This window comes from Rhinatrema bivittatum, chromosome 5 (genome assembly GCF_901001135.1).
Source record: "Rhinatrema bivittatum chromosome 5, aRhiBiv1.1, whole genome shotgun sequence".
Taxonomy (NCBI): domain Eukaryota; kingdom Metazoa; phylum Chordata; class Amphibia; order Gymnophiona; family Rhinatrematidae; genus Rhinatrema; species Rhinatrema bivittatum.
In genome coordinates this window covers 219,316,705-219,344,555 of record NC_042619.1, presented here as the reverse complement: position 1 = coordinate 219,344,555, position 27,851 = coordinate 219,316,705, and the positions used below count along the sequence as shown (strand labels likewise).

At 43.5% G+C, this 27,851-nt stretch overlaps 1 protein-coding gene across 6 annotated transcripts in view; it reads left to right on the top strand.

Moving 5' to 3' along the window:
* AP1S2 (adaptor related protein complex 1 subunit sigma 2) overlaps positions 1-23,033 on the top strand; it is a 135,807-nt gene extending 112,774 nt beyond the window's left edge. For 3 of the 6 annotated variants that reach the window (XM_029603235.1, XM_029603239.1, XM_029603236.1), the window contains one exon: positions 22,262-23,033. Coding sequence is in view for 2 of the 6 variants with exons in the window: in XM_029603236.1 (XP_029459096.1) it covers positions 22,262-22,309 (48 nt within the window). In the remaining 4 variants the exon portion in view is untranslated. Of the gene's footprint in view, positions 1-7,502; positions 15,782-22,261 lie in introns of those variants that run through there. The other 3 variants (XM_029603234.1, XM_029603238.1, XM_029603240.1) reach the window with 1 other exon arrangement.
* Positions 23,034-27,851: the final 4,818 nt, after the last annotated feature.

The window sequence follows — 27,851 nt, the reverse complement described above, 5'->3', positions numbered from 1 at the left end:
TTCTACCGGTGCCTGCACCTCTGGATGTAGGCCGAGCAACTGGGGCCCTATCCCATGTAGCTACATCAAGGATGGGGTCCCTATGACTCCTGGGGAGATGATCTGATGGGGGTCCTCCTCCGAGGACTCTGGTCTCCCATCAGACCTAAGTAGATCGTGCCTGTCCCGGTACACGAGATCCTTAAGGAAGTGCTACTGAGGATATGGGAACACCCCCCCACAGTGCCTCCCATTAATAAGGCGGACAGGGTCTACCTCGTCCAGAAGGCTGCCGGATTTGATAAGTGTTTGCTGCCCCACCGGTTATTGGTGGTCAAATCTGCTCTCAAGAGGGCCAAGCGCTTTGACCCATTCCTCTGTGCCTCCACATGAGCCAGTACTTGCAGGATATGTGGAAGGAGGTGGCTGAGCAGCTGTCTCAACAGCAGTAAGACACCTTCATGCACAAGGGTCTGGAGTGCAGGAAACGAGAGGTCCGTGCAACCTATGATGTTTTAGAGGTGGAATCGAGAGTCTTTGCAGCAGGAATCAGCACTCACAGAATGGCATGGCTATGGGCCTCTGATCTCTTTCCATAAGTTCAGGACGACTCACTGATTTTTCATGTACTGGAGAGAATCTCTTCAGAGAGAGAGAGTGAGGAATGTTGTTCAACTCCTGGACCACCATGAAACCAATCAACAACAACTCTGCCAGTAATCTGGACCCGTTCTCATCCAAGAGCCCAAGACTAGGGCCAAGGAAGTCCTTCTTTCGTCAAAGGAAGTACTATCCTCCGCCTCCTCACTCCCATCAACACCATCAGAGCTCCCAAGCCCCAGTCAACTTCTCGCTCAACTCTGGGGACAGGGTTTTGACTGGGCTGCAAGGAGCATAGGCCAGTTGTCCATATCAAGGTGATGGACCCTCTGATCTGGGACAGGCTATTGTTCTTTGTGAGCCAGTGGCTTAGTGTAACCTCAGACTAGTGGGTTCTGTCCATCATCTGTCAGGGATACCAATTGAATATATTGAGTGTCCTGCCATACTGCCCATATAGGGTGCCGGTAGCACATCAGGAGGTACTTCTAGCAGAGCTCTCCTCCTCCTTAATGGCCAGAGCAGTCAAGCTTGTTCCACCAAGGGAAAGAGGGCAGGGATTTTACTGTAGGTACTTATGATTCCAAAGAGAACAGGACTTTCTCTCATCCTAGATCTAATGGCCTTGAACAAGTTTCTAAAAAAAAAAAAAAAAAGAAAAGTTCAAGATGGTTTCCTTGAGCACCTTGATCCCCCTTTTTGCAAAAAGGGGTCTGGCTACGCTCCCTGGACCTAAAGGTTGCATACACCCATATCGAGATCTTCCCCGGTCACAGGATCTCCGATTCGTGGAGGGAAATGTTAGGTTCCATATTAGGAGCTACCACCCAGGAAAAAGAACTAGGCATCATAGTGGATAATATTTTGAAATCGTCAGCTCAGTGTGCTGCAGCAGTCAAAAAAAGCAAACAATGTTAGGAATTAGGAAGGGAATGGTGAATAAAACAGAAAATGTCATAATGCCTCTGTATCGCTCCATGGTGAGACCGCTCCTTGAATACTGTGTACAATTCTGGTCACCACATCTCAAAAAAGATATAGTTGCGATGGAGAAGGTACAGAGAAGGGTGATCAAAATGATAAAGGGGATGGAACAGCTCCCCTATGAGGAAAGGCTGAAGAGGTTAGGGCTGTTCAGATTGGAGAAGAGATGGCTGAGGTGGATATGATAGAGGGTCTTTAAACATCATGAGAGGTCTTGAACGAGTAGATGTGAATTGGTTATTTACACTTTCGGATAATAGGAGGACTAGGGGGCACCCCCATGAAGTTAGCAAGTAGCACATTTAAGACTAATTGTAGAAAATTCTTTTTCACTCAATGCACAATTAAGCTCTGGAATGTGTTGCCAGAGGTTGTGGTTAGTGTAGTTGGGTTTAAAAAAAGGTTTGGAAAAGTTCTTGGAGGAGAAGTCCATTAACTGCTATTAATCAAGTTGACTTAGAGAATGGCCTCTATTACTGGCATCAGTAGCATGGGATGATCTTGGTGTTTGGGTACTTTCCAGGGTTCTTGTGGCCTGGTTTGGCCTCTGTTGGAAACGGGATGCTGGGCTTGATGGACCCATGGTCTGACTCAGCATGGCAATTTCTTATGTTCTTATCTTAAATCAGCACTTCCTTTACTGGGTGTTGCTGTAAGGGCTCATTTCCACCCCATGGGTCCTCACAAAATGCCTGGCCTTGATGGCGGTCACCTCTGCAGACTGGAAGTGCATGTTTTCCCACACCTAGACAATTGGCTGATCAAGAGCACATCTCAGGCAGAGGCCATCAGGTCCATGAGCTTGGCCATTCGGGTGTTGGAGTCACTAGGGTTCGTTCTCAACTACCCAAAGTTCCATCTCAGCCTGTCACTTCATAAGAGCCATGCTAGACAAGGCTCAGGCCAGGGCCTTTCTGCCTCGCCAGAGGACTGTCGCCTTGGCGGCCATTGCAGCAGAGGTTCAACAGCCAGCAGGTGTCAGCCTGGCACATATTGAGGTTGTTGGGCCATATGGCCGCAACTGTCCATGTCACTCCCTTGGTACATTTACACATGTGCAGAGCCCAATGGACCCTGAGTTACAGTGGTACCAGGCCACTCAGAGCCTCCAAGTCACCCTGTCTCTCAGGGACTCTTTGTCCTGGCGGCAGGTACTCTCCAATCTGGAACAGGGGATTTCATTTTGGAGTCTCCCCACTCAAATTGTGCTAACCACACATACATCTACCCTGGGGTGGAGAGTTCATGTGATGGGCTCAGCACTCAGGGCCTGTGGTCCACTCAGGAATGTTCTTGTCAAATCAACTTCCTGGAGCTTCGGGCGATCAGGTACGCGTTATGGACATTCAGAGATCGGCTGTCCAAGAAAGTTCTCATCCAGACTGACAACAGGTAGCCATGTGGTATGTCAACAAGCAGGGAGGCATGGGATCCTACCTCTTGTGTCAGGAAGTGGTCTAGATCTGGTTGTGGGCCCTGTCCCATGGGATGGTGCTCAGGGCCATGTACCTGGCTGGGATGGAGAACGTGGTAGTGGACAGGCTCTATGAGTGGCCCCTGGACTAGGGAGTAGCAGATGGGATATTCCACCTCTGCAGGAGCCCGAACATAGATCTGTTCGCATCCCCCCTGCAACAGGAAAGGTGCCTCGGTTCTGTTCCCTGCACAGGACAGATGGCAGATTAGCCTTGGACGCCTCCTTCCTGTCATTGGGGCAAGGGTCTTCTGTATGTGTATCCTCAGATTCCCTTAGTGGCAAAGACTCTCTTGAAGTTTTATGAGGACAAAGGGACTAGGATTCTCATACCCCTCATTGGCTGAGACAGGTCTGATTTCCACTCCTTCAGGAGTTGTCCATCCGGAGACCGATCAGTCTGGGGACTTCCCCAGATCTCATCATGCAAGATCAAGGCAAGCTGCTGCATCCCAACCTCCAGGCCCTGTTGGTCACAGCCTGGATATTGAGAGGTTAATCCTGCAGCCACTTGATCTTTGAGGATGTGCCTCGGGTCCTGGTGGCTTCTAGAAAGCCTTTCACTAGAAAGTCCTGTGGACTGAAGTGGAGAAGGTTTTCTGTATGGTGTGAGCAGAAGGCCCTAGATCCATTCTCCTGCCTCACATACAAAACTACCTTCTACACCTATCGGGGGCTAGCTTAAAAACCAACTCTTAGTTCATCTAAGTGCAATTGGCACCTACCACCACAGTGTAGATGGTGCACCCATTTCTGTACAGCCTATAGCTGAATATTTCATGCGGGGCCTGCTTCATTTGAAGCCTCCCGCTGTGTCTTGGGACCTGAACGTGATGATAGCTCAGCTGTTGAAAGCTCCTTTTGAGCCACTGCGCAACTGTGACCTGACGTACCTGATCTGAAAGGTATATTTTTGGTGGCAGTCACTTCAGCATGCAGGATTAGCAAGCTCCAGGCATTAGTGACTTATCTACCTCCCACCAAGTTTTATCATAACAGGGTGGTCTTGTTTATCTGGCCTAAGTTCCTGCATAAGGTGATGATGGATTTCCATCTTAACTAGTCAATAGTATTCTTTCCCAGGCCCATACACATCAAGGCGAATGAGCCCTACACAGGTTGGACAGCAAGCAAGCCCTAGCCTTCCGTCTGGAGCGGGCAGAAGCCCATAGACAGTTCACCCAACTTTTTGTTTCTTTTGATAAGAATAATTTGGGCATTGCCAAACAAACACTATCCTACTGGCTAGCAGATTTTCATCTCCTTCTGTTATGCCCAGGCAGGATTGCATCTTGGGTGTCATGACAAGACTTATTCTGTCAGAGCCATGGCAGCATCAGTGGCCCACTTGCAAGCAGTTCCCATGGAGGAGATCTGCAAAGCTGGGATGTGGCGTTCTCTCCACACATTCACATCACATTACTGTCTGCATTGGAATGGCTGATGTGACAGTAGGTTCAGCCTGTCTGTTCTTTGGAACCTGTTTGAGGTGTAGAACCCACTCTCTCCCAATCTAAGGCCCATTGTTTGGGTTCAGACTGTCTTCCCCTCTGTTACCAACAGCACCAGTGGTGTTGTGCCTGTTGGCTCTTGGATTAGGTGTCTGTTAGACCCTTTTGTGTTGGAGCAGCTTGTAGCTAGGGATTAACCCATGTATGAGGACTAACCATCCTGCTTGTCATCAGAGAAAGCAAAGTTACTTACCTGTAACAGTTGTTCTCAGAGAACCGCAGGATGTTAGTCCTCGGAAACCTGCCCACCTCCCCGCGGAGTTGGGTTTCTCCTATTTTTTATTTTAATCATAGTTCTGTGTTACAAGACTGAAGAGGGACCCCACTGGACACGTGATAGGCATGCTGGGCATGTTTAGTGTGCCTAGTCAAAGTTCTAAGAACTTTGACATAAGTTTTCTGCATTGGGGCTCCATCTGATGATGTCTCCCATGTGTGAGGACTAAAATCCTGCTGTCCTCAGAGAACACCTGTTACAGGTAAGCAACTCTGCTGTTTTTCTGGATAAAAGACCCCCTAATTCCAGTACCATTGGTCAGACTATGAATCTGAAGAAAAGCTGTGAAAATGAAGACCAAAGAGCATTCTAAAGAAAATAGTTATAGGCTTGCACAAATAGAAAAAGGCTACAAAATAATATCCAAGTGCTTGGCTATCCCAGTGAGCATTGTTGGATCAATTGTGAAAATATGGAAGCTGTATCATACCACCCCAGACACTGCCTTGGCAAGGATGTCCTTCAAAACTCAGCATAGGAGCAAGGAGCAGATTTGTGAGGGAAGCCACAGAGGCCCACAATCACTTTGAAGGAGCTACACAGTTCAGTGGCTGAGACTGGAGTGAAGGTGCATCAGTCAACCATATCAAGAGCTCTGCATACAACTGGCCTACATGGCAGAGTGGCTATAAAGGAGCTATTACTGAAGGAAAAACACATCAAAGCACATCGGAGTTTGCCAGAAAGCATATGAGTGACCCAGCTAAAATGTGGGGAAAGGTTTTATGGTCAGATGAGACAAAAGTGGAGCTTTTTGGCCAAAATTTAAAATACTATGGGGCGGATTTTCAGAGCCCTGCTCGCGTAAATCCGCCCAAAACCGGGCGGATTTACGCGAGCAGGGCCCTGCGCGCCGGGAAGCCTATTTTACATAGGCCTCCCGGCGCGCGCAGAGCCCCGGGACTCGCGTAAGTCCCGGGGTTCTCCGAGGAGGGCGTGTCGGGGGCGTTTTGGGGGCGTGGCTACGGCCCGGGGCGGTCCGGGGGCGTGGCCGCACCCTCCGTACCCGCCCCCAGGTCGCGGCCCGGCGCGCAGGAGGCCCGCTGGCGCGCGGGGATTTACGCCTCCCTCTGGGAGGCGTAAATCCCCCGACAAAGGTAAGGGGGGGGTTTAGACAGGGCCAGGCGGGTGGGTTAGGTAGGGGAAGGGAGGGGAAGGTGAGGGGAGGGCAAAGGAACGTTCCCTCCGAGGCCGCTCCGATTTCGGAGCGGCCTTGGAGGGAACGGGGGTAGGCTGCGCGGCTCGGCGCGCGCCGGCTATACGAAATCCATAGCCTTGCGCGCGCCGATCCAGGATTTTAGCAGATACGCGCGGCTCCGCGCGTATCTACTAAAATCCAGCGTACTTTTATTTGCGCCTGGAGCGCAAACAAAAGTAGGCTATTCGCGCGCCTTTTAAAATCCGCCCCTATGTGTAGTCCAAACCTAATACTGCCCATTCCTCAGCAAATACCATCTCAGCAGTAAAATATGGGGGTGGCAGCATCATGTTGTAGGCATGTTTTTCCTCAGCAGGGACTAGGCATCTTGTTAAAATTGAGGACTGATAGATGGAGCAACATACAGGGAGATACTATAAGACAACCTGCTTCAGTCTCCTAAAAAAAAACAACTAAAACTTGGGAGAAAGTTCACCTTTCAGCAGGACAATGATCCCAAGCACAAGGCCAAACACCACAGGATTGTTTGAACAACAAAAAGGAATGTTCTACAATGGCCAAGTCAACGTCCAGATCTCATTCCAATCGAGAATGTGGCACTATTTGAAAATTGCAGTCCATAAGTGTCATCCAACCAAACTGTACAAACTAGAGCAAATCTGCCAGGAAGAATGGAGTAAGTTTTGCACACTGGTAGAAACTTACTCCAACAGACAAAGCTGCTGTTGCAGCAAAAGGTGTTTCTACTAAGCACTAGTCTGAAGGGGGTTGAATACCTATGCAAGCAGCATTTTTTTTTGTTAATTTTATTTTACAAAAAATGCAGAGATAATGAATTTTGACCTCAAAATTTTACTTTAAGATCATACTGGTTTGCAATAAACATACTGTCTGGAACAATCTGTGTGTCATTTGTAATCCACACATCTGCTGACTTTTTAGGGAGTTGAATACTTTTGCAAATCACTGAGTGCTGTATTCTCTGTATAATCCTTTTTATAGTATTCCTATATTTTGCTTGTGCTAGTCTGATAGATTGTCTTACCCAGGTGGCAAAGAATCTTTAGATATGTTCATTTCTGCTCTTGCAGGTCCAATTATTAGACTGCTTGCATTTGCATTCTAAACTAAAAAAAAAAAAAAAAAAAATATGGCGTGTATCTGCCAGTCATTGGACTTTTACTATGATCGCTGAGTTATAAAGGTAAAAACGACAGGAAAACCTCCTCAGATAGCTGCTTATGGCAACATAACTCCAGTAGGGGGCCAGTTCCAACTGACCTAGAAACCCAGAGGAGTGGGTGGAAACTGGGGATCCCTGAGTTTCTTCTGCTTGCTTGGATAAGATGGGTAACTGTTCCTTTCTTATTAAACTAAGACTGTTTGATTCTGATGCCTGCAATTATTTTAACCTATTTATAGTAGCAATTCCACTGAAAAGTCCTGTTAGTGGATGTATTTATTGTGACTATATTAATTTTGTTTATTATGTTAAGACGTTATACATTTCTTTTTTAGCCACGTCATGAATACTTTAATGTCCCTGTGTACTAAATGACGCATGCAGACTTTCAGAGAGGCAATAGAGAGCTGACTTATGGCAGAGCATTGTCCTGGGCTTGCTGAATCCATCTATTTCGTGCAGAATAGAACTTATCACAGCCATTGTCTTCACTGCTATTCTCTGCTTAGTGTCTCTTGTTTTTGTAACATCTTTCATTGTGGTATAACATGTTGTTTGCATCAGAAATAGTCCTGTGTTTAACCATTTTTGTGAAATGTTCTTCCCTAATTATCTTAAAGAAAAACAAAAAACCACTGCATGTATAGATCTATTTAAAATATTAATTTAAATTTAATGTTATCTACATTTTAAGAATAAACATTGTAGTTTTGAGAGCTTGTAATATAAAAGCTGTTTTTAGAGGAAAAAATATAATAGTAACGCTTAGGGTTTTTTTTTAAATGTAAAAAGTATTTTACAAATGTATATATACACAGTTTTGTATGTGGTCTGTTTTGCTCATGTGTCATGTCAAAGTGTATGTACCATGGCAATTCATCACTTAGTGTTATCCATAAGATTTGCTTTTATTAGTTATGCCTATCTGTTACAACTGGTGGAGATCACAGTGAGTGGAAATAAGACTTCTCACTTGCTGAAATAACTTTATCACATTTTGAGTATGTATTAACTTTTTCAGCTTCCCTTGTTTACTGGTGGGTTTCTATTTTGGTGAGAGGGAGGCCGAGGAGGCTCAAAATCAAATTATCTGTTACTACTGTTTAGTTTTCACCTGCCAAAACAATGTGTAAATAGTTGCTTTAAGTGTTTTTCTGTTCTAAAGGCTGTGTGCCTAGGAATGATAAGATCAGCTGTGAGGGATGTAGACATTGCTTCTACTCTTATTGATGTCATTCAGCCATAAGATCAAAACTCTAGCTCTCATTTCTGGTCTGACATTTGTAATGTGAGGTTTTATAAAAGTCTTAATGGAGAGCTAATCTCAAAATGATACCCTGTAGCCCTCCTACCTTGCTGCATAAACTTCTGAAATTTTAGAAAGGTATCTTAGAGTAAATGGATTCTAAGAACTAGTCCTAGTAAACTGGGGCTGTTTGGTACAATGAGTTAGTGCTCTGGGATCCTGGCTGCTATAAAACTATGGAAGTAAATATATAGTAGTAGAAAATTCTAGTAATAAGATGATGCTACTACTATAGGAGTAAAGAAGCCAAACACTATAAGATTAAGAAGAAATAGAATATAATTGATTTTGAACAGAAAGCTAAGTCACTAGGAAGTACTATTTTAGTGAATGATTTAAAGCTTTATTTTGACTGGTTAAATGAGTCTGCAATCCATACAATGAATCCATATAAGCAACTCATTGTGGTTTTATGTACACATCTCCTGAAAGGATATTTCTCAGACTATCTTAAAAGATTAGGCATATGCTTTAAATTTTGTGGAAGAAATAGTTTATTATCTTTATGTAGCCTGTTAAAAAGTTCAATCCATTTTCTGTCAAACAGATTGAATTAGCCATTGCATGTGGGTAACATCCAGTAGCACTGAATAGACTTGTCTCTCCTGGCTAGTAGAGCTTTGAGCCTTACTGAGCATGTGTGGGAGTTCCTGCATGAGTATTGCTTTCATGAGCTTTCTCAGTCATTTGTTTGTCCAAGCACAAGTACAAATGTGTGTACTTTCTCCAGATAACTTTTTCTCTAAATCTTTAAAATTCAGATTTTCTCAATATCTCTCCAATTTTTGTTCTTTATATTTGCCTTGCTGCCACTGCAGCAACACTTTTATACTAAAAATAAAACAAAAGCTTTGCCTCCTCACAGCTTAAGTCCCTCATGGAGAGCCATGAGCTTGTACTGTCGATGCCTCGGGCTGGTTCTCGACCAGGCAAAAATTCTATGCCTGCACCCAGCGTAGTCTGCCTCTCCAGGAAAAGAGTTGAGCAGGAGCTCCTCTAAAACTCCCCCATTAGCCCTTCCAAAGCAATGAAGTTGAGTATTGCATGCTGCCCTGCTTCAAAGAAAAAATAGCATCATTCCATGATGGAACCTGTTCTGAAGAAGCAAAATACCTCAAAGCAAGGCACACTTCCATTGTCTGTGCATGGAGCACTTGCACACTTTCACTGCAGGATGCTTTATGACCCACACTCTATGGAACCCATTTGCCTGTGACACATCTCTGTGCATAGATGCAATTTCTGCTTGATCCACCTATGCACAGTGCCAGAACACATGGCATCATGATTTCCCTGTAAGATAACTCTGCAATTGATGCACGCACAGTCTTCTGTAGCTTCCAGGAATTTGACTTCATTGAAGCGATCCAATCACAGTCGAGCTGCATTACCTAAACAGCTTTATGCAGGGCATCCTAAGTCAGTGGTGAAAGGGGTCAGTTTACCTCTACCCCCTCCAATTACCAGAACTCTCACCAGGTCCTAGAACATATCTGTCACTCGACCAGATTGTGGGTTTGGTGTAAAATTGCTTTTCCTATTTGACTAGAGAGTTGGAGTGGGCAATCAAACCATGCTTTACAATTGTTGCAGTGATACCTTGAACTGGAATACCAGTTTCGCTTATAGGGCTGAACCCATCAAACTCTTGGTACAGGGTTCTTATTCAACCTATTCAAGTTGGACAGATGTGATTGACCAAAGTATTTCTCCTCTGAGCTAACCGTGCGATCCTTCAGATTTGCCTTTGCCATTCATTTCAGAAATAGGATCTACATGTATATCTTAACTCATTCTAGAACCTCCCAACCCCACCTTACCTATTCTGAATTGGTGGTAAAGATGGGAACAACATTGGGTGCAAACACATGTAAATATGAACATCACCATGCCAGAGTTTTCAAGCTGCTCCTCATACTGGACACACCATCAGAACCAACAGCTCTTCCAGTACAGTTTTTTGAGTCTGTTGTAGAAGAGAGTGTTGGAAATGCTGAGTTCTGGTGTTCCACTTGCTAGGAAACTGATCTGAAATACAGAATCTGGAAAGCTTTGGAGTTTGCATCGTGCAGCTGCTTCTCTGCTTTATAGAAGGTGCATTCCAGTTCACCTCCAAGGAAAGACCATAAACTATTGGACAATTTTGACAGGAAAGATGTTCAAAGCTTATGCTTACTATTTGTATCGCTATTCTCCAATTCTGTATAGTGCAACATCTTCATACTTGTATGCAAAAACTAAAACTCTTTTTTCCAAATGATGGAATGTGGGAGTTGCTACCCATTACCTCTTTTGGATGTTGAAGAGTATATGTCACCACTTTCAACCTGTCTTGAGCTGTTCCACTCTGTTTCTTGTACCATGGAATCTGGGCTAACCTCCCTTGGCTGGGAGGTATCCCCTTTGGAGAAAAACTGAGAAACTGTTGCTCTAATAAAGAAGCAAAATCTAGTGGTCAGTCATTTTTAGTGGGTCCCAAATAAAACCCCTACTTCGATGCACCTTCTATCCTTCTAAAATGCCACAGTTTTAGCAGTCAGCCTAAAGCCATGCAGCAGACCTAGCGAAGCTTGTGCTCAAATCTTGATTCTTGTGAACAAGTCATCCCTCCGTTCTAGTGGGGAATAGAATCCAAGCCTGCTTTGGATGCATGGTGCCAGATAACCAAGGACTTCTGGTTCTTCAAAATTGTGGAATTTGCATGTTTTTACCCCATTGCCATTTCTTCTACATTGCTTGACTCTCAATCCATATCAGTTTTGCTTGACACAGCTTCATCTAGGGGTGCACTGATTTCTTAAAAAGTAAGCGATAAAGCCAATCCCTGCATCTCAACATGGACTAAGCTTCTACTCCCACTAATCCCTTATCCCAAAGGATTGAGGCCCATTCTGGATCTGAGGCTCTTGAATGAACATCTATGAGAGAAATTCAAAATTCCCTCCGCATGAATCTACCTTCCATCCAGAAGGAGATATGAATGTGTACATATGATCATATACCCATCCATCCTTCCCACTGGGGCTACCTTTGTTCCAAGAGTGATGTTCTTCTCCCCCCCCCCCCCCCCCCCCCCCCCCCCCCTCCATTACTAGTACAGGCTACTTCTGTTTGGCCTTTTGGCAGCCCTGAAAGCCTTTACCAATGCCTTGTAGTGATAGCAACACACATCTGTTAAAGGATTCAAGTTTCCTGTACCTGGACAACTAGCTAACCACAGCATGTTTATTTATTTTATTTAATGCTATACCAGTATTAGTAGTACATCGTACCAGTTTACATTGGAACTGAAGGTGGAAATTACATCAAACAGGTACAAGGGATGGGACTACAGAAACAAAAGGGGAAGTAGCTGAAACTGGCAAGCAAGAGCAACATCCTATGTAAAACTAACAAGTAAAAGATGGAGCATAACGTTATACATGGGTTCAGATCAAGTGCTGATGCAACAAAGGGTTGAAAGCAGGGGATCTATTCTGGGTAAGCCTGTTTGAAGAGCCAAGTTTTTAATTTATTTTTGAATTTGATGGTACAAGGCTCAAGTCGGAGGTTTGTGGGTAGAGTGTTCCATCGGGTGGGACCAGCAATGGAGAGGGCTCGATCCCTCGTGGAGGTGAGGTGTGCCTCCTTGAGGGATGGCACGTGAAGTGTTCCTTTATTGGTTGCCTGCTACAACAGTTATGCTTTTTGATCAACTTCAAAAAGTCAAGCCTAGTGCCATTCAGGAGAATAAAATCCATCGGGACATGAATAGACTCTTCTAGTGACAGCTATTGTTCTCAAACTTCTGGCCTATCACCAGTCTACAGGTAGAATATTCCTTATATTAGGTGTTATGTTGGCAGCCATCCATGTGGTCCCACTAACCTCCCTTTATCTTTGTCACCTGCAATGTAGTCTGCTTTCTCAGTGAGATCAAGTAACAACTATTTGCACTTATCAGTACAGATTTCTGATGACATGAAGTGGGAGTTGAACTGGTGGTTCTGCTCCACTTGTTCCCTCAACAACTAATACTAGCAATGGATCCCTTGATGAAAGTATGAGTGCTCACTCAAGATCTTTCTGAATCCAGGGCACTTTTGGATTAACATTCCTGGAACTGAGGATGAGTAGATAAGCTTTTTTGACATTACTACAGTGCCTTCTGCAGGTTATCATCCTGATTTAAATCAAGTTGCCATATTTTTTGTCAACAAGCAAAGAAGCACAGGATCATAACTTCTCTGCTAGGAAAATTCAATTATTTGGAATTGAATCAGGCTGCCCATCTTACAGGAATGTCCAATATACTGAAAGGTCACCTCAGCAGATTATTCTGCCTTCATGAATGTTCTCTGTGACAATTAACAGCAGACAATTAACAGCAGACACTTCTGACGTTTACTGACAGTCAACATATTTCTATCAGTGCTAAACAAAAAGCTAGATCTGTTCTGCTCAGTACTTTCCAGCAAAAGCCTGGCTCAAGATGTTTTTCTTCTCTATGGGGGAAGAAAACGTCATGCATGTATCATTGATTGCCACAATAATGCAAAACCTGTTGCAAGATTGTGCATGCTTGATCCTCAATAGCTCCAGCATGCCCTAGACAGATGTGATTTCCATATCTAATACAACTGTCCAGTAGCCTCCTCCCATACATCTGTGAAGTGATTCTATGTTCTTATGTCAGGGCGAAGGTATGCTTTATCTAAACCTTCCATCCCTCAATTTAACAGCTTGAAGGTATAACGCTCTGTAATCGCAGATGTTTCTGCCTACAGCACCCGAAGACATGGTTTTGGCTCATTTCATCTGCTAGGGAACGGCTATGCTTTCAGACAGAACAACTATTCCAAGTGGTGTCAACAAAATACTCTAAAACCATTTTCATGCAAGCCTAAGTATTTACTATTGTATTTCTCCTGTCTGGTTCAGGCCTCACCATGTCTTTGGTAAGAATACATCTCAGCTCTTTAGCAATGCAACATGTTGTACTGGGTGCTGAACCTACATTTACTTATCCACTGGTATTGAGATTTATGAAGGGGTTAGTACATCTTAAACCTCTGGTACAAAAACTTCTGGTTTCAAGGGACTTGAATGTGGTCCTTTTTCAACAGCTGAGGCTGCCTTTTGAACTTCCAGAGATGGCTTCTCTAACATTCTTGGAATGGAGTGTTCCTCATCGCCACTACCTCATTTAGAAGAGTCCAAGCTCATATACATTATCCACTACATGCAGTTCTCCCGCAACAGGGTGATTCTTCATGCTCACCTGATGTTTCTGCCAAAGGTTATCTCTGCTTTCCGCATCAATCCATTACTTGGCTTCTTTCCTTGCAAGTAAAGAAGTAAAACTCCTTTACACTTGGGATTGTAAAACAACCATGTGCCACTATAAGAAAAGACTAACCACACCGCCAAGCTTCACAGTTACAGGGCCATACGCCCCTAATAGACTTGATATAGCAGTTGCCAAATGTACATTGTCTATCTGAATGGTGGATTGAATTCAACACTGCTACATCTTAGGCTTATAGATTGAAGACTTCATTAAAGCTCATCAAGTGAGGGCTATGGAACTTTGTTGTTCATCTGCAAAGCTACCACCTGGTTATAGGTTCACACCTTTACATCCCATTACCATCTGGTCAGTCAGTCAGAGTAGCAGTAAATTTGGACAGGCAGTTTTGCATAACCTGTTGCAGAAGTCTACTACTCTCCATGGTGGGGTCTAGGTTGCTTACTTAGTATGTTCTCTGCTGCAACCCTCAGATTGGGAGTCCCCATATGTAATGGCTAATTCAGCCTCCTTATAGAAGGAAAAAGCAAGTTTGCTTTACCATAAACTGTGTTTTCCATAGCAGGATGAATTAGCCATGGAATGCCTGCCCACCTCCCTGGAGAGTTGATTACATAGCTAGAATTATCTCTGATGTTGATTGAGGTGGCTCATGAGGCAATACCTACAGGGGAGCTCCTGCACATGCTAAGAGACTAGGCTGTTCTGTGCTGCCACATATCACCCACATAGTATGGCTAATTCATCCTGTTCCCTATGCGAAAACACTAGAGTAAACAAACTTGCTTCAGTTTCTGGTTCCATTCAGTAGAAAATGTATTTACACACCCCTTTTCTTTCTTGTAAGTTGTAAAAACTGAGCAAAACTTCAACCTGTGCATTGGCTGCTTAGCTATTTGAAAATGAATGAAATCCTACTTAGCAGCAGCCTGGTAATGCCAAATAATTGGCATTTTATAACACCCTTGTGCAATTGAGAATGTTATTTCTTGCTGATAGTTGTCTGGTGACTCTCATGCAAATGGTGAGAGCAACCTCCTGTGAAGAGGGGGATTGTTAAAATTCTTTACATTTTCAAGCAAATTGTAGTGCTTGTCTAGGTGACTGCACTGAAAACTTAACTTTTGCATGATTTTTCAGTTTAATAATAAAACAAATAGCTTTTCCCTTGTTACATTTTCTTTTCCCAATGTGTATAAGCAAATTATTCCCTGACTTTCCACAAATCCATGGCAACATGCATATCACTAAGCTGCTATAACTGTGCAAATGAAAATAGTAGGTAAAGATCAAACTGGCCCATTCACTCTACTCCTTGACATTTGTCTATTCTGGGTAGATGTGCATACACATTTCCTGTATCTGTCAATTCCCAGTATATCCTAAAGAAATCTAATTTTGTGCTGATCCTAATTCATTTTCCAGTAAGAATGCACTGGCAAAACGCCTTCCAGCATATGACAGTCTTGGAGGGTTGTTTTTTTTCACTCTTCAGCCCTTGTTAAGTATATATTTGAAGAGGCCCAGTTCAATGAGGATCTTTTCAAGTACATAAAATCACTTTATTCAAGGGGATGCTTACTGAAAAAAGCTCAGACTGAAAACAAAATAATCTGGCCAGACAAGTAACAGTTAATAGCTGTAGATATTCATACAGCTTAATTTAGTAGGTATGTGTAATAAGCAGAGATGAAACAATCAGCTACAGATTAGTTATTTCCCCAACTTAAAATAATTAATTGATTTCTAATCTTTAAATATTGTGACATAGTTTTTAAAATACAGAAATCTCTGCAGCTGCACTCCAGATAAAAGGGTTTATGTTCAAAATATTTGCAGTATGCTTGAAAAAAATATAATTAACATTTGAGCATGAGGTGAACTTCCATATTTTCTTTGATAAAAAATATTATAAATACCAAAACAGATGTTTTAGCTTGCATTCTTGCATACCTGTGGGTTTGATAGTGTAAGCAGACTTAAAAGAAATACTTTCCTCATGTCACACCCCCCCCCCCCCCCCCAACACACACTCACTTATCTCTGTACAGCTGCTTGCTTTAAATAACCAATTGCTAAAATGACTTTCCTGGCATGTCTTAAATAAAAGAATTGCATGCATTTTGGTCTCCTGTGAATTACTTTTGTTTCATTATCCTCTTTGGATGAGATGTACTGCAGTTGCATTGCTTGACCTGTGTACCAGTCTTTACTTCAGATTCTGTGTACATTGTCACTTGTTAATTTATGCCTAATAAAAAAAAAAAAAAGAAAGCCGTTTAAACTGACAGCATGTCTACTTAGGCTTAATATTTGGGTGCCTTGATCCATCTATATCGTGCATGACCAAACATCTTGCAACAAAGTAGTGCTCTTGTAAAATTAGTCAAGGTTTGAATTTTAAACATTGCAATAAAGAAAAAACAAATATAGGGCATCTTTTAAGGCAGGGATTTTCATCTGCTGGTACATGAACAGCCATAGGGAAGTCATGTGAAAGTGCCTCTCCAGCAATTCGTTCCTTCTGCCCATTTCCCAAACTGCCACAGTGTGCCTGCCTGTCTGCCTTGTGCTCTGGCTCAGCTCCTGCCCACACTTCCTCAAGATCAATAAATGCCACTATCACAGTGGCCATGGGACTGGTTCCTGCTGCAAGAAAGGACTATGGAATCAGGTTGAGGAAATGAAAGGGGGCCCAGGATCCACATTAGGTGAGTGGGGGGGGGGGGAGAATGAGCGATTGGGCAGCAGGGAAGGGCAAGAAGAAGAAGAGACAAGGGAAATGGGAAGGCAAAGGGACCGAAAGGGGGAGATACTTCAGGCTATACCTGGCCAGGTTTTCAGCATGGATGAAAGAGATTGGCTCTCAAGTGCATCTAACCCTCCACTTGAGTGCTTCCCTGTCCTCATGCATGCAAAAGATGAGGAGAGATGGGAAAGGCAAGTGAAACAGAGAAAATGAGGGAAGGAGTAGGAGATGGAGGTTAGAGATACTGTTAGACAAGTGTCATAAATGATGATTTGACTTGGGAGATGGTTAGAGTGAGAGGAGAGGTAGAAGGGAGTTATGAGGACAAGATGGGGAGAAGTGAAGAGGAGTTGGACAGCAGAAAAAGAAGAGCAAAATAAGTGAGATGAGAGAATGCTGGTGGGAGGGGGAGAGAGATGGAGAATAAGGAAGGGTAAAGTGAAAACCTGGAAAAGGTTTAGAAACAGGCAGGAGCAAAGATTGCTAAACCTCATGATGGAATAAAACCCTTGGACAACAGAGGCAGAAAAACTTTTTTTTTGTTAGTATTTAAATATGCAGGGGGCTGGTTGTGTGGTGGTGTTCTCTCCACCCACCCCTGCATGATATTGATTGAGTATATGGGCTGAAACTGAGATAGAAGGGGTAGGCTTTTTAAGAAGGTTGAAACCCTCTGCTTTAAGGCAAGAAAGTGAGTTGCAGTATGTGAGAAGGCAGGGCCAAAATAAGCTTCTAAAGAAGAGGTAAGAATTAAAATGACTGCAGCTTTCTGGCTGCACACTGTATATGTAGCACAAAGGGGGGGGAGGAGGAGGAGCTGGCAGGCTTTGGCAGACAGCTGCCAGTAAGAGGAACAGGTGCTGGAGAGAGAAGGCAGTGGAAGAGGCATCTTGGAAGGAAACAGAAGGAATACCACAGAGTACCTGAGAGAATCGAGACAAGGGAAATGGGAGAGAAGCAGCAGTGAAAGTACTATAAAGGGGGGGGAAAAGAGGGTGCCATGATTTTATATATAATGTGTATGTATATTTTTTATATATTTTTACATATAAAAATATATTTATATAAAAAAATCATCCCATATATATATAGAGAGAGAGAGAGAAAGAAATAGATATGGATGCTAGGCTTGATGGACCCTCGGTCTGACCCAGTATGGCAACTTCTTTTGTTCTTATAAATTTTATTATTTATGTTTAAGCTATATCTGAGAGGTTTATAAAATCCTGAGTGGTGTGTAACAGTTTAACAGAGTAATTATTTATTCTTTCAATTAACAATAGAACTAAGTGGTAGCAGATATAAAACAAATTTGGGAGTATTCTTTCAGCCAGCACACCATTAAGTTGTGGAATTTGTTGCTGAAAGATGTGGTGAAGATTAATAGTATAATAGGGTTAAGTTTCTGGAGGAGAGGTAGATGGGGAGAATTGTCATCTCTTGCATCTGGAAGTAGTGAACTTCCCCTGTTAATATGGGCTGAGTGCTTTGACTGTGATCAGCCCAGGTCCCTTGGGAGACAGAATACTGGGCTCCATGGACTGTTGGGCTGACCAAGCTTGGCACTTAACATTCTTAACTTAGAATTAAGTAACGTGACCATCCCAGGTCTGTCAGATGTAATTGAAATCACAGACTCTCTTACAGTGATGTAAAGTTTATTCTGTTTAAAGGTTGGGTGGAAGTGTTTCTATAAGGTACTCGCAGCTTTATACTTCCAGAAATCCCTCCCCAACCGCATTTTATACAGAAAATGTATTTTGTATGTATCTTTGTGGAGAATTGGTTGAAATAGATGTCTAGCTTCTCATGGAACTTAAGAGTTGGTCAGGAAGCCAAAAGCTCAACCAGTCCTACCTTCTTATAATTGGCTGTCCCTAGTCCGTAAGGGGAGGGGAACTGCTGCTGAAGCCATTTCTGCAGCAGGGCACTAAACTGAGCTCCTTATTTGGGCAGTCAGGCAAGAATTTTAAGTCCCTATACACTGCATCATCAAGGATATGTGGCTGTGTAAATATAAATGTCTCTTGTGCATTTTCCCAAACTTAGGACCCATCATAACCCCACACCACTACCTCCTGCTGGAGACATGGCTTCCCCTCTTTTATAGGGCTGCTTTCTTTTAGTCTCCTTGCTGTGAGCTGGGCTTGCAGAAAGATCCAGATTCTTCAGCGGTGAACCTCTTTAAAGGCCTGGATATGAACTACACTCAAACTACAGCATTGTTTTTATACCCCTGTCTCATACAGGACTGCCAGATTTACATTAGAGGCTCTTCCAGTGCCTATCTGCATATCAGTCCAAAGTGAATCATTTATCTGGCACTACAAAACCTTTATTACACTAAGCACAATTTCTGTAGCACTCTGCCAGCTGTTCAGGGTTTCTTGATTTGTAATTCAGGTTGTATCTTGAATATCAAGTAACCCAGAGCTGGGTGGTTACTAAAGTGCTACATCTTTCAGCAGTTGAAGCATAAAATGCACTTTAAATGTACCTAACTGCTGCTCAGAAATCATGGAGTAAAATAGCTCTAATAATGTCCCATGAGGGTCCCATGTACAAAAAAAAGACGGCTAGTTTTTAAATATTATGTAAAGTGTTTTTCATACTCCTCTACACCACTAACAGACCCTTTTGTTGAAAGCTGTTAGTTCAGCATCACTTGGAAATGTAAAACACAAAACAAATATGTTGCAAAAAAAAAAAAAAAAGTGTTTCCTTGATGTGTTTGGTTCTCAATAAGTGATTTCTCACTCCAGGTAGCTCCACGGTCCCTTAGAGTAGGGGTGGCCAACTTTGGTCCTTGAGAGCCACAAACAGGTCAAGTTTTCAGGCTCTCCACAATGAATATGCATATGAGAGATTTGCATACAGTGGAGGCAGTTTATGCAGATCTCTCATATGCATATTCATTGTGGAGATCCTGAAAACCAGGCCTGTTTGTGGCTCTTGGTCAGGAGCTGGCCACACTTGCCTTAGAGGGTGCCTGTACTGATGGTTTTAGATTATATGATATGTGAGCACACCTTTGTGCCTTTCAGCTTGTTTGTGTGTCCATCAGCTCTGGGGCTTCACTACGTGATTCAGTCCCAGCAGTCTCTTCTTTGCATAAACACAAGTATACAAAACAAACCTAGGGATTTTATTTTCTATAAATGTTTGCCTTTTTTTTTTTTTTAATTTAAGCTTCCAGGTAGAATTTATTTTTCATTTATACAGCAATATGGTGCTATATACAGTGAAACTAATTTACCAAATGCTTGGATTGTAGCTGTCATATCATGAGAAACACAAATTGATCTTCATAATCTGTGGTCACCAAGGAACCTTTAGTAACATGCAACCTGAGGGTCACATTGTCTCGGTCCATTAAGTTTGATTTGTAAAAGGTTTTTCCCATGGACAGAAAGACCTTTATAAATCAGGCTCAAAGGTACCTTCCAAATAAGAATCCTAAAATCAATGACATTGATTGAAGTACCATTGCAGTTTGAATTGTAGCAGAAGTGTAGGTTTCTTGATAAAGCAGAACACAATATAACGTTTTGAATGTCTGATCATGGGTTCTGGCAGTATGTTTTGACCCCTCTAAAGCTTTTTATACACCACATGTTTAGGTTAATTTTGTAAAGGATTTGCTTCTTAATGTAATTTTTCTTTTCCTTGCTTTGTGCCATGCCTTGTTTTAGGATGCTAAAGTAAGTTTTTATTCTCTCTGAGCAAAGTATGATTCTTTCATGAGAAGATACAGTATCCCTTTTCACAAAAAAATGAGACTTCAAATAATGCAAATCTTTACTGGTAAACTGTGCAGTTTGGCCAAGATTAATCTGATTTACATAAGAGGATTGTGGAAAGCATTTTTTTTCTTGCTCTTATTTAACTTTATGTAAAATAACTATGTAATTCCTTCTCTGTCCCCTCAATATAAATTCCCTCCACAAAATGTATGCTAGCAGGCTCATCTGTAAGGTGCCATGGGCAAATTATATTAAGCATCTAATACTGGACTTTCACCCACCATTCCAATACATTTTTGCTGACATGACCCTTAAAAAAAACAAATAAATAATAAATGAATAAAAATTAGACCCATGTTATTGCATAAACTCATTCCTTACAGGGCAAATGTGGGTCAGGCCATAGCCCTGCACATTGCAGTGCAGGGGGATCTGAGTTCAGACCCCACTCCGCCTCATTCATCAGCGCCAGTCAGGACCTGGGTGTCGGAGGTGGTGCACGACAGGAAGATAGCTGCCATGATGGTGGCCACTCCTTCCAGAGTGTGAGGGTGTGCCACACAGGCTGAGCAGGGTCCCGTGAGCCATTAAAGCATGCTTTCTGGGGGGGCGGGGGTAAAGAAAGGGGTAAAGAGGAAAAATGTTTGACTTTCAGGTTCTACTGCAATGAAATGTAGCTGAGGACAATTGATCTGTGGTGGTTGTGATGTGACATCAAATGAGAAACGGGTTCCAAAATGTGCAATACCTATCATGGGTAACATGAACAGGAAAAGAGAAAGCTGCTTGGTTAGTGGGACTTTCTGGTAGTTTTGAAACTAGCAACTAGTAAAACCCAACATAAGTCAAGTTTGTTTTTTGTTGGGTTTTTTTTGGTTTTTTTTTTAAACAGGCATTGAACTTTACACTTCCTTATATTATAGTACTAGTTTTAATCCTTTATCAATTTAAACCATTCTACTTCAGCTTTGCAGTTTTGGGATTCTTTCTAAACCAGCCGTGCTATGTGTTTGGATTGGTCATGGGTCTTATATCCTCAGCAGCATTCTGCGCCTTTCTTATGCACGGCTTCCGATATTACCTATCAGTGGCACAGTAATCCTAGAGAAATGAGTTTAGTGCAGATTTTGAAGGGATACTGTATCAACAGGCTACATATTAGCATTTTAGCAGCATCTTTAGGACTATCTGGCCCTTGCTAAAGACCAATAGAATCAGTGGCATTACTTGGCTCCATTAGTCTGTCTTGTTTTGTGGCTTGTTCCTGCTTGTTCAGTCTGTGTTGAAATATGTTCTGTTTGCAATCTTTTGTGATATTCAGGGACTAAGCCTCTTTTAATAACTAGAACTTAATTTAGTGTTCTAATTTTAAATAAATGTGTGGGTATTATATTATATTACAAATAAATGCTGCAAGTGCATAGGCCCAGAACAAAATCCAAATGTGAAACAAATTGAGTAGTGATTTAAAAAAAAAAAAAACTCTAGAAACAAAATTTAAAGCTAAAAGCAAGCTGGATAGATATATAACCTAGCTTTAACATGCACTAAAAAAAATTGTCACAAACTGGTGGCTGCAATGACCCAGCTAATAATGTATACAGAGTGCACACTCCAAGCATGGCCACGAGGGGAAGCACTTGGCAATCTAATTTTTGAGTCTCTCATCTTTAGTTAGCTAATGTCTGGGTCTATGATTATGCATTTTGATTTCATTTTTGTTGTTTCATGTTGGATTTTTTTATAGTTGTGGCTTTTGCAGAATTTACTTTTGATGGATTTCAATATCCATGGATTTTCTCATTTGATTCTCCCTGACTTCATGGGGTTTTCTTGAATTCTCCTCTTGTTCATAGCTTTATGATTATAGTCCTGCTAAATCTTTGTTTTGATTGATTTGAGAAAATGTTTAGTTCCAGTTGGCCTTGAAACTAGATATTGTCTTCATTAGCAGCTTGACCCTGTTTATCACTATCTTGCTTTTTTTTTCCCCCCCTCTGCCCTGGCAGGAAGCAGAGACCCCCCGGAGCGTACTTGAAGAAATTGGATTGACATAAAAGCCTCTTTCCTGCCGGTGATGTCCTGTGCTGTCTCTACATCAGATATCCACTGCCTCCATTTCTGTGTTTAGCTACTTGTGTAAGATGCTGTGTTGTCAGTATTACTGTTCTGTTGAGCTGCTTGGGTTAGGCCTTCTGCACAAAGTAACACTTGTTGCTAACAAAAGGGAACAAAGTATTACAAGAAATGTCAAGGAAAGAAGACAAACTTTAATTATGGTTAAACTTGATAATTTTCAGAATATTTCTATGAGTATTACATGAGGGCAAAATTCTTTTTGTAATTTTTTGGTGGGTTGGCAATTTTTTTTTTCTGTGTATTAATGTTCTGGAGATCAACAAGAAAATGCAGTAGCAATCTTTCCGTTTGAAACACTTTCACAATAGATACTTAATGGCTATACAGTGCAAGTACTATTTTTACTGCCATTGTAGTTTTGGTATACACGCCATATGGGTTTTTGCACTAAATGTATTTCACCTGATCAGACAAGTACTCCAAAGGGTTGTGGATTATGCTTTGTCAACTATCAGTTCTGAGTGGCATCCAGTTTGGAGTTGTGCACCAACTACAGTACCCTGGCTGAAGAACATTTGAACAAAAAAAAAACTGCAACCTGGTTATATGCAACCAAAGATGTATTTGTCCAACTGTTTTATTGTTTACAAAATTGGGAGTTTGCTTTTTACAGAGAACAAGGGATTAAAGGTTTTACATGTTTACTGATAATAAATGTAATTTTTTGTTCATTATACCAAAGAAACTTTACTTTAGGAGTTACCGCTATATGTGTTAAACAGATGTGGCAGTCTCATCTCAGATTATTGGATCTGCAAATGTATCTGTTAATAAAATTTAAAAGAATTCTCACAGGACAAGCAGGATGGTACGCCTCACATATGGGTGATATCAGGATGGAGCCCAATCACAGAACACTTTTGTCAAAGTTTCCAGAACTTTGACTGGCACCTACTGGGCATGCCCAGCATGGCACCAACCCTGCATCCAGCAGGGGTCCCTCTTCAGTCTTCTTTTTTTCGCGCAGCAATAGCCACATGGGTTAAGGAACTCTTCAGAGATTCCTGACAGGAATTTTTCCTCATGGAACTTTATCAAAAATTTCTACCCCATAGGGATCCCCTTATCAATATCTTGCTCCGCGGTCGAACGGTAAGTTTTTTACCTGCTTGCGGTCAATTCCTGTCTAGTTTTCCCCTTGCGGCCTTCCGGCCTTCTGGCCATCGACCGCACCGAGACTAAATTTTGTCGAGGCCATGGTGTCTGTTTCCGTCGATGCCCCGACTGCACTCTAACAATGCCCATCACTGACCCTCACACGGTCTGTGTGATGTGTTTGGGGTCTGGCCATGATGTCCTTACTTGCACCAAATGTGCCCAAATGACACCAAAAGGTCGCAAGGCTAGGCTGGAGAAGATGGAACTTCTCTTTTGGTCAAAAACCCCGACTCCATCGATAGCTTCAACGTCATTCAAACCAGTACAGTCGACTTCGTGCCAGCACTGGGAAACCACTGCTGCCCAACCGGCTTCGACTCCGTGGATGTCAACCCCCTCTGTTCCTCCTCACAAAAAAGACAGAGGAGAACATCGAGAAAAACATTGACACCGCCATCGGAAAGCTCAGGCCTCCGATACAGGCAAGCCCTTAGCATCAACGTCGTCTGAGCCACCGACAAAGAAGTCCCGTACAGAAAAGGCCCCATCCTCTTCTGTCTCTAGGTCACCGAGGCGTTCCCCCACCTGGACAGGTGTCGGGAGCCGCGACACCACTTTCACCGATGGACCCTCCGGCTATGCCAGTGCTGGCTCCTACTCTGGAACTGGGTATCCATGCCCCAGGTTTCCATGAGGAATTGGATCGGATGATCCAAGAGGCCATCGGTAAAGCACTCCAGGGGTTCAAACCTCCGACGCCGGTTCCTGAGCCAGCCACCAATCCGATTCCCTTGGCGCTAGCACCGCTATTGGCAAGAATGGATGCGTTAATCGGTGCCCTTCCACCGGTGGATCCAAGGGAACCGATGGCCCAGATTCCTTCCTCACCGATACCCTTGTCATCTGAAGAAGAAGAGGAAACACCGATCTCCATTCTGCCCTCCAAGGTGCTGCCACGGTTACACCCATCGATGTCGCGGCCCGGGCCTTCAGGATTAACACATACTCCCTTCTGATGAACATATGGGAGCTGATGATGAGTCTTATGATCACTGGACCAATGATTCGTCCCAGGATACCAATGATCTACCTTCACAGCCCTCTCCTCCTGATGAAAGGAAGCGTTCTCCTCCAGAGGACTTGTCCTTTATCAACTTTGTAAAGAATGTCTGAAACGGTTCCATTCCAGCTTCAGACTGAAGAGGACTCTAGGCATCAGATGCTGGAGCTTCTCCAGTTTCTTGATGCTCCTGAGGAAATCATGTCTATCCCTATTCATGAAATCATTCTGGACCTTTTTTTTTTGTCTAAGTAATTTTTATTGTCAGTCCAGCAAAATGCCAAACAGAATTAGAACATGGGAATTACAACCTCATATCAAAAAAGCGCTTAAGTACATTAAGAACATGTTCCATGATATATCTATAACAATTGACCATTTGTTAATACTTATACCCACCCACACCCACACTTCTGGACCTTTTAAAGAGAAATTGGGAGCACCCTGGCTGTGTGGCACCTCTCAACCTAGTTCAGTCAGCCCCTGGCTTCCAGAGAACTCGATTAGATCATCACTCAGTGGTTGTGGAGTCAGCCCAGAAGAGGGCACGATGCTCCAAACCTCATTCTTCCATTCCTCCAGGAAAGGAACAAACATTCCTGGATGTGTTTGGAAGACGTGTATTCCATGGCTCAATGCCGATCTCTCATATTGCTTCCTACAAATTGTACATGTCCCAATACAACAGGGCCCTGTTCAACGATTCAGGAATTTGCTGAAGCCTTACCTCTGCAATTCCAGGACCAGCTTCATGCCCTAGCACAAAAAGGCCTAGATGCTGGCAGACATGAAGTACGGTTGGCGTATGACATCTTTGACACTGCCTCCAGAGTTTCGGCGGCAGGAATTAGTGCGAGGAGATGGGCCTGGCTAAAGTCTTCAGACCTCAGACCAGAGGTGCAGGACAGGTTAGCTGACTTGCCCTGCGCTGGGGATAATCTCTTTGGAGAAAAAATTCAAGAAGCAGTGGTGCAGCTCAAGGACCACCAAGAGACTCTGTGCCAGCTCTCCTTACTGCCTTCTGATCTCTCTTACTCTTCCAAAAGATCTTTTAGAAGAGACTCCAAGAGACAAGTCTACCGGCAAAGGAGATACTATCCCCCAGCATCCAGGGGTCGGCCTTCTAAGCCTTACCACAAAGGCCAATCCAGGCAACCTCGAGTACAAAAGTCACAGCCAAGGCCAGTGTCTGGATTTTGACTCCTTCCTGGAGAGCAGTACCCAGCCTCCACTTCTGGCCATTCCTGTTGGAGGCTGGTTGTGCCACTTCTCCAGACCATGGCACACAGTCACCATGGGTCAATGGGTACTTGCTGTAGTAACTCAAGGCTACCAACTTTCTCTGTTCCACCGGATTCCCCACCTTGGCTGACGTGGGGAACATCTGACCACTCCTGGAGCAGGAGGTCTCCCTCCTGCTCCAGGTGCTAATGTTCTAATTCTGTTTGGCATTTTGCTGGACTGACAAATTACTTAGACAAAAAAAAAAAGGTCCAGAAGGATTTCATGAATAGGGATAGACATGATTTCCTCAGGTGCTAGCCCAATACTGGATCTTCGCACCTTAAACAAACCTACAAAGAGAAAAGTTCAAGATGGTGACCTTGGGTTCTCTTCTTCCCCTTCTCTAAAGGGAAGACTGGCTCTGCTCTCTAGACCTCCAGGACGCCTACACGCACATTTCAATTACTCAGTCACAGTGCAGCTTCCTCAAATTCCTAGTTGGTCCAAAACACTTCCAATATCGAGTGTTACCATTCGGCCTAGCATCTGCCCCACGAGTCTTCACCAAGTGCCTCGTAGTCGTAGCTGCCTTTCTCAGAAGTCAGTGTCCACGTCTACCCCTATCTCGACGATTTGTTGATCAGGGCTCCCACTCAGCAAACTGCGTTGACGTCCCTAAGTCTCACTTTGCATACCCTGATCTCCCTAGGGTTCCTCAACCTATCCAAAATCCAGGCTAGTTCTGTCTCAGACCCTGTCGTTCATAGGGGCTGACTTGGGCACTCCAAAAGCGAAAGCCTTCCTACCTCTGGATCGAGCTCTCACTCTTGCTTCTCTGGCCCATCGACTGCAGTCTAGACAACAATCAACTGCATGTCATTTTCTAATCTTACTGGGTCATATGGCCTCCTCGGTGCATGTCACTCCCATGGCCCACCTTGCCATGAAAGTAATGCAGTGGACTCTAAAAGCGCAGTGGATTCAGTCTTCTCAGCCAATGTTCACATCACCAAACAGCTCCGCTTATCGCTGGCCTGGTGGGCAAACCAATCCAATCTGCTACAAGGCTTTCCATTTCAGGTTCCAGAACCTCAAATAACCGTGACAACAGATGCCTCCAACTTCGGCTTGGGTGCACGTTGGAAACCTGCAAACTCAGGGCATTTGTTCTCCAGAGGAAGCCAAACACCAAATAAATTTCCTGGAGCTTCGTGCAATCAGATATGCTCTCAGGGTTTTTCAGCATCACCTTTCTAACAGCCAACCACGTGGCCATGTGGTACATCAACAAGCAAGGGGGAACGGGGTCCTCCCTTCTGTGTCAGGAAGCTGCACAGAGATGGGCAGAGGCCCTTTCCTACTCTATGTACTTCAGAGCCACCTACTTGCCGGGAGTGGACAATGTGTTGGCAGACAAGCTGAGTCGCACTTTTCAACCGCATGAGTTGTCCCTCAACCCCACTGTAGCAGACTCAATATTCCAACATTGGGGTTACCCTCATATAGACCTCGTTGCATCAATTCGCAACCGCAAACTAGGGAACTTCTGCTCTCTCACTCGCAGCCAACACCTTCAGCCAAGAGACGCTTTCTCCCTCTCGTGGGCCAGCGGTCTCCTTTATGCGTACCCTCCACTTCCACTCATTTCAAAGACTCTTGTGAAGTTGCGAAGGAACAAGGGACTAATGATTGTGATAGCCCCTCATTGACCATGCCAGGTCTGGTTTCCAATTCTCCATGACCTATCAGTGCACCGGCATATTCCTCTGGGACAGGACCCACTTCTGATCACTCAGAACAACGGCTGCCTTCGTCACCCCAACCTCCAGGCCCTCTCCCTGACTGCCTGGATGTTGAAAGGTTAATACTTCAACCTCTTAACCTTTCAGAGCTGGTTTCCTGTGTCCTGGTAGCTTCATGAAAGCCTTACATATAAGGCAGTCTTATCGTTGTAAATGGAATAGGTTTACTATATGGTGTACTTCTATGTCCATCGATCCCTTCACTTGTTCCACACCAAAGTTTCTGGACTATCTCTGGTACCTGTCAATCAGGCCTCAAAACTTCAGTGCAGTGCA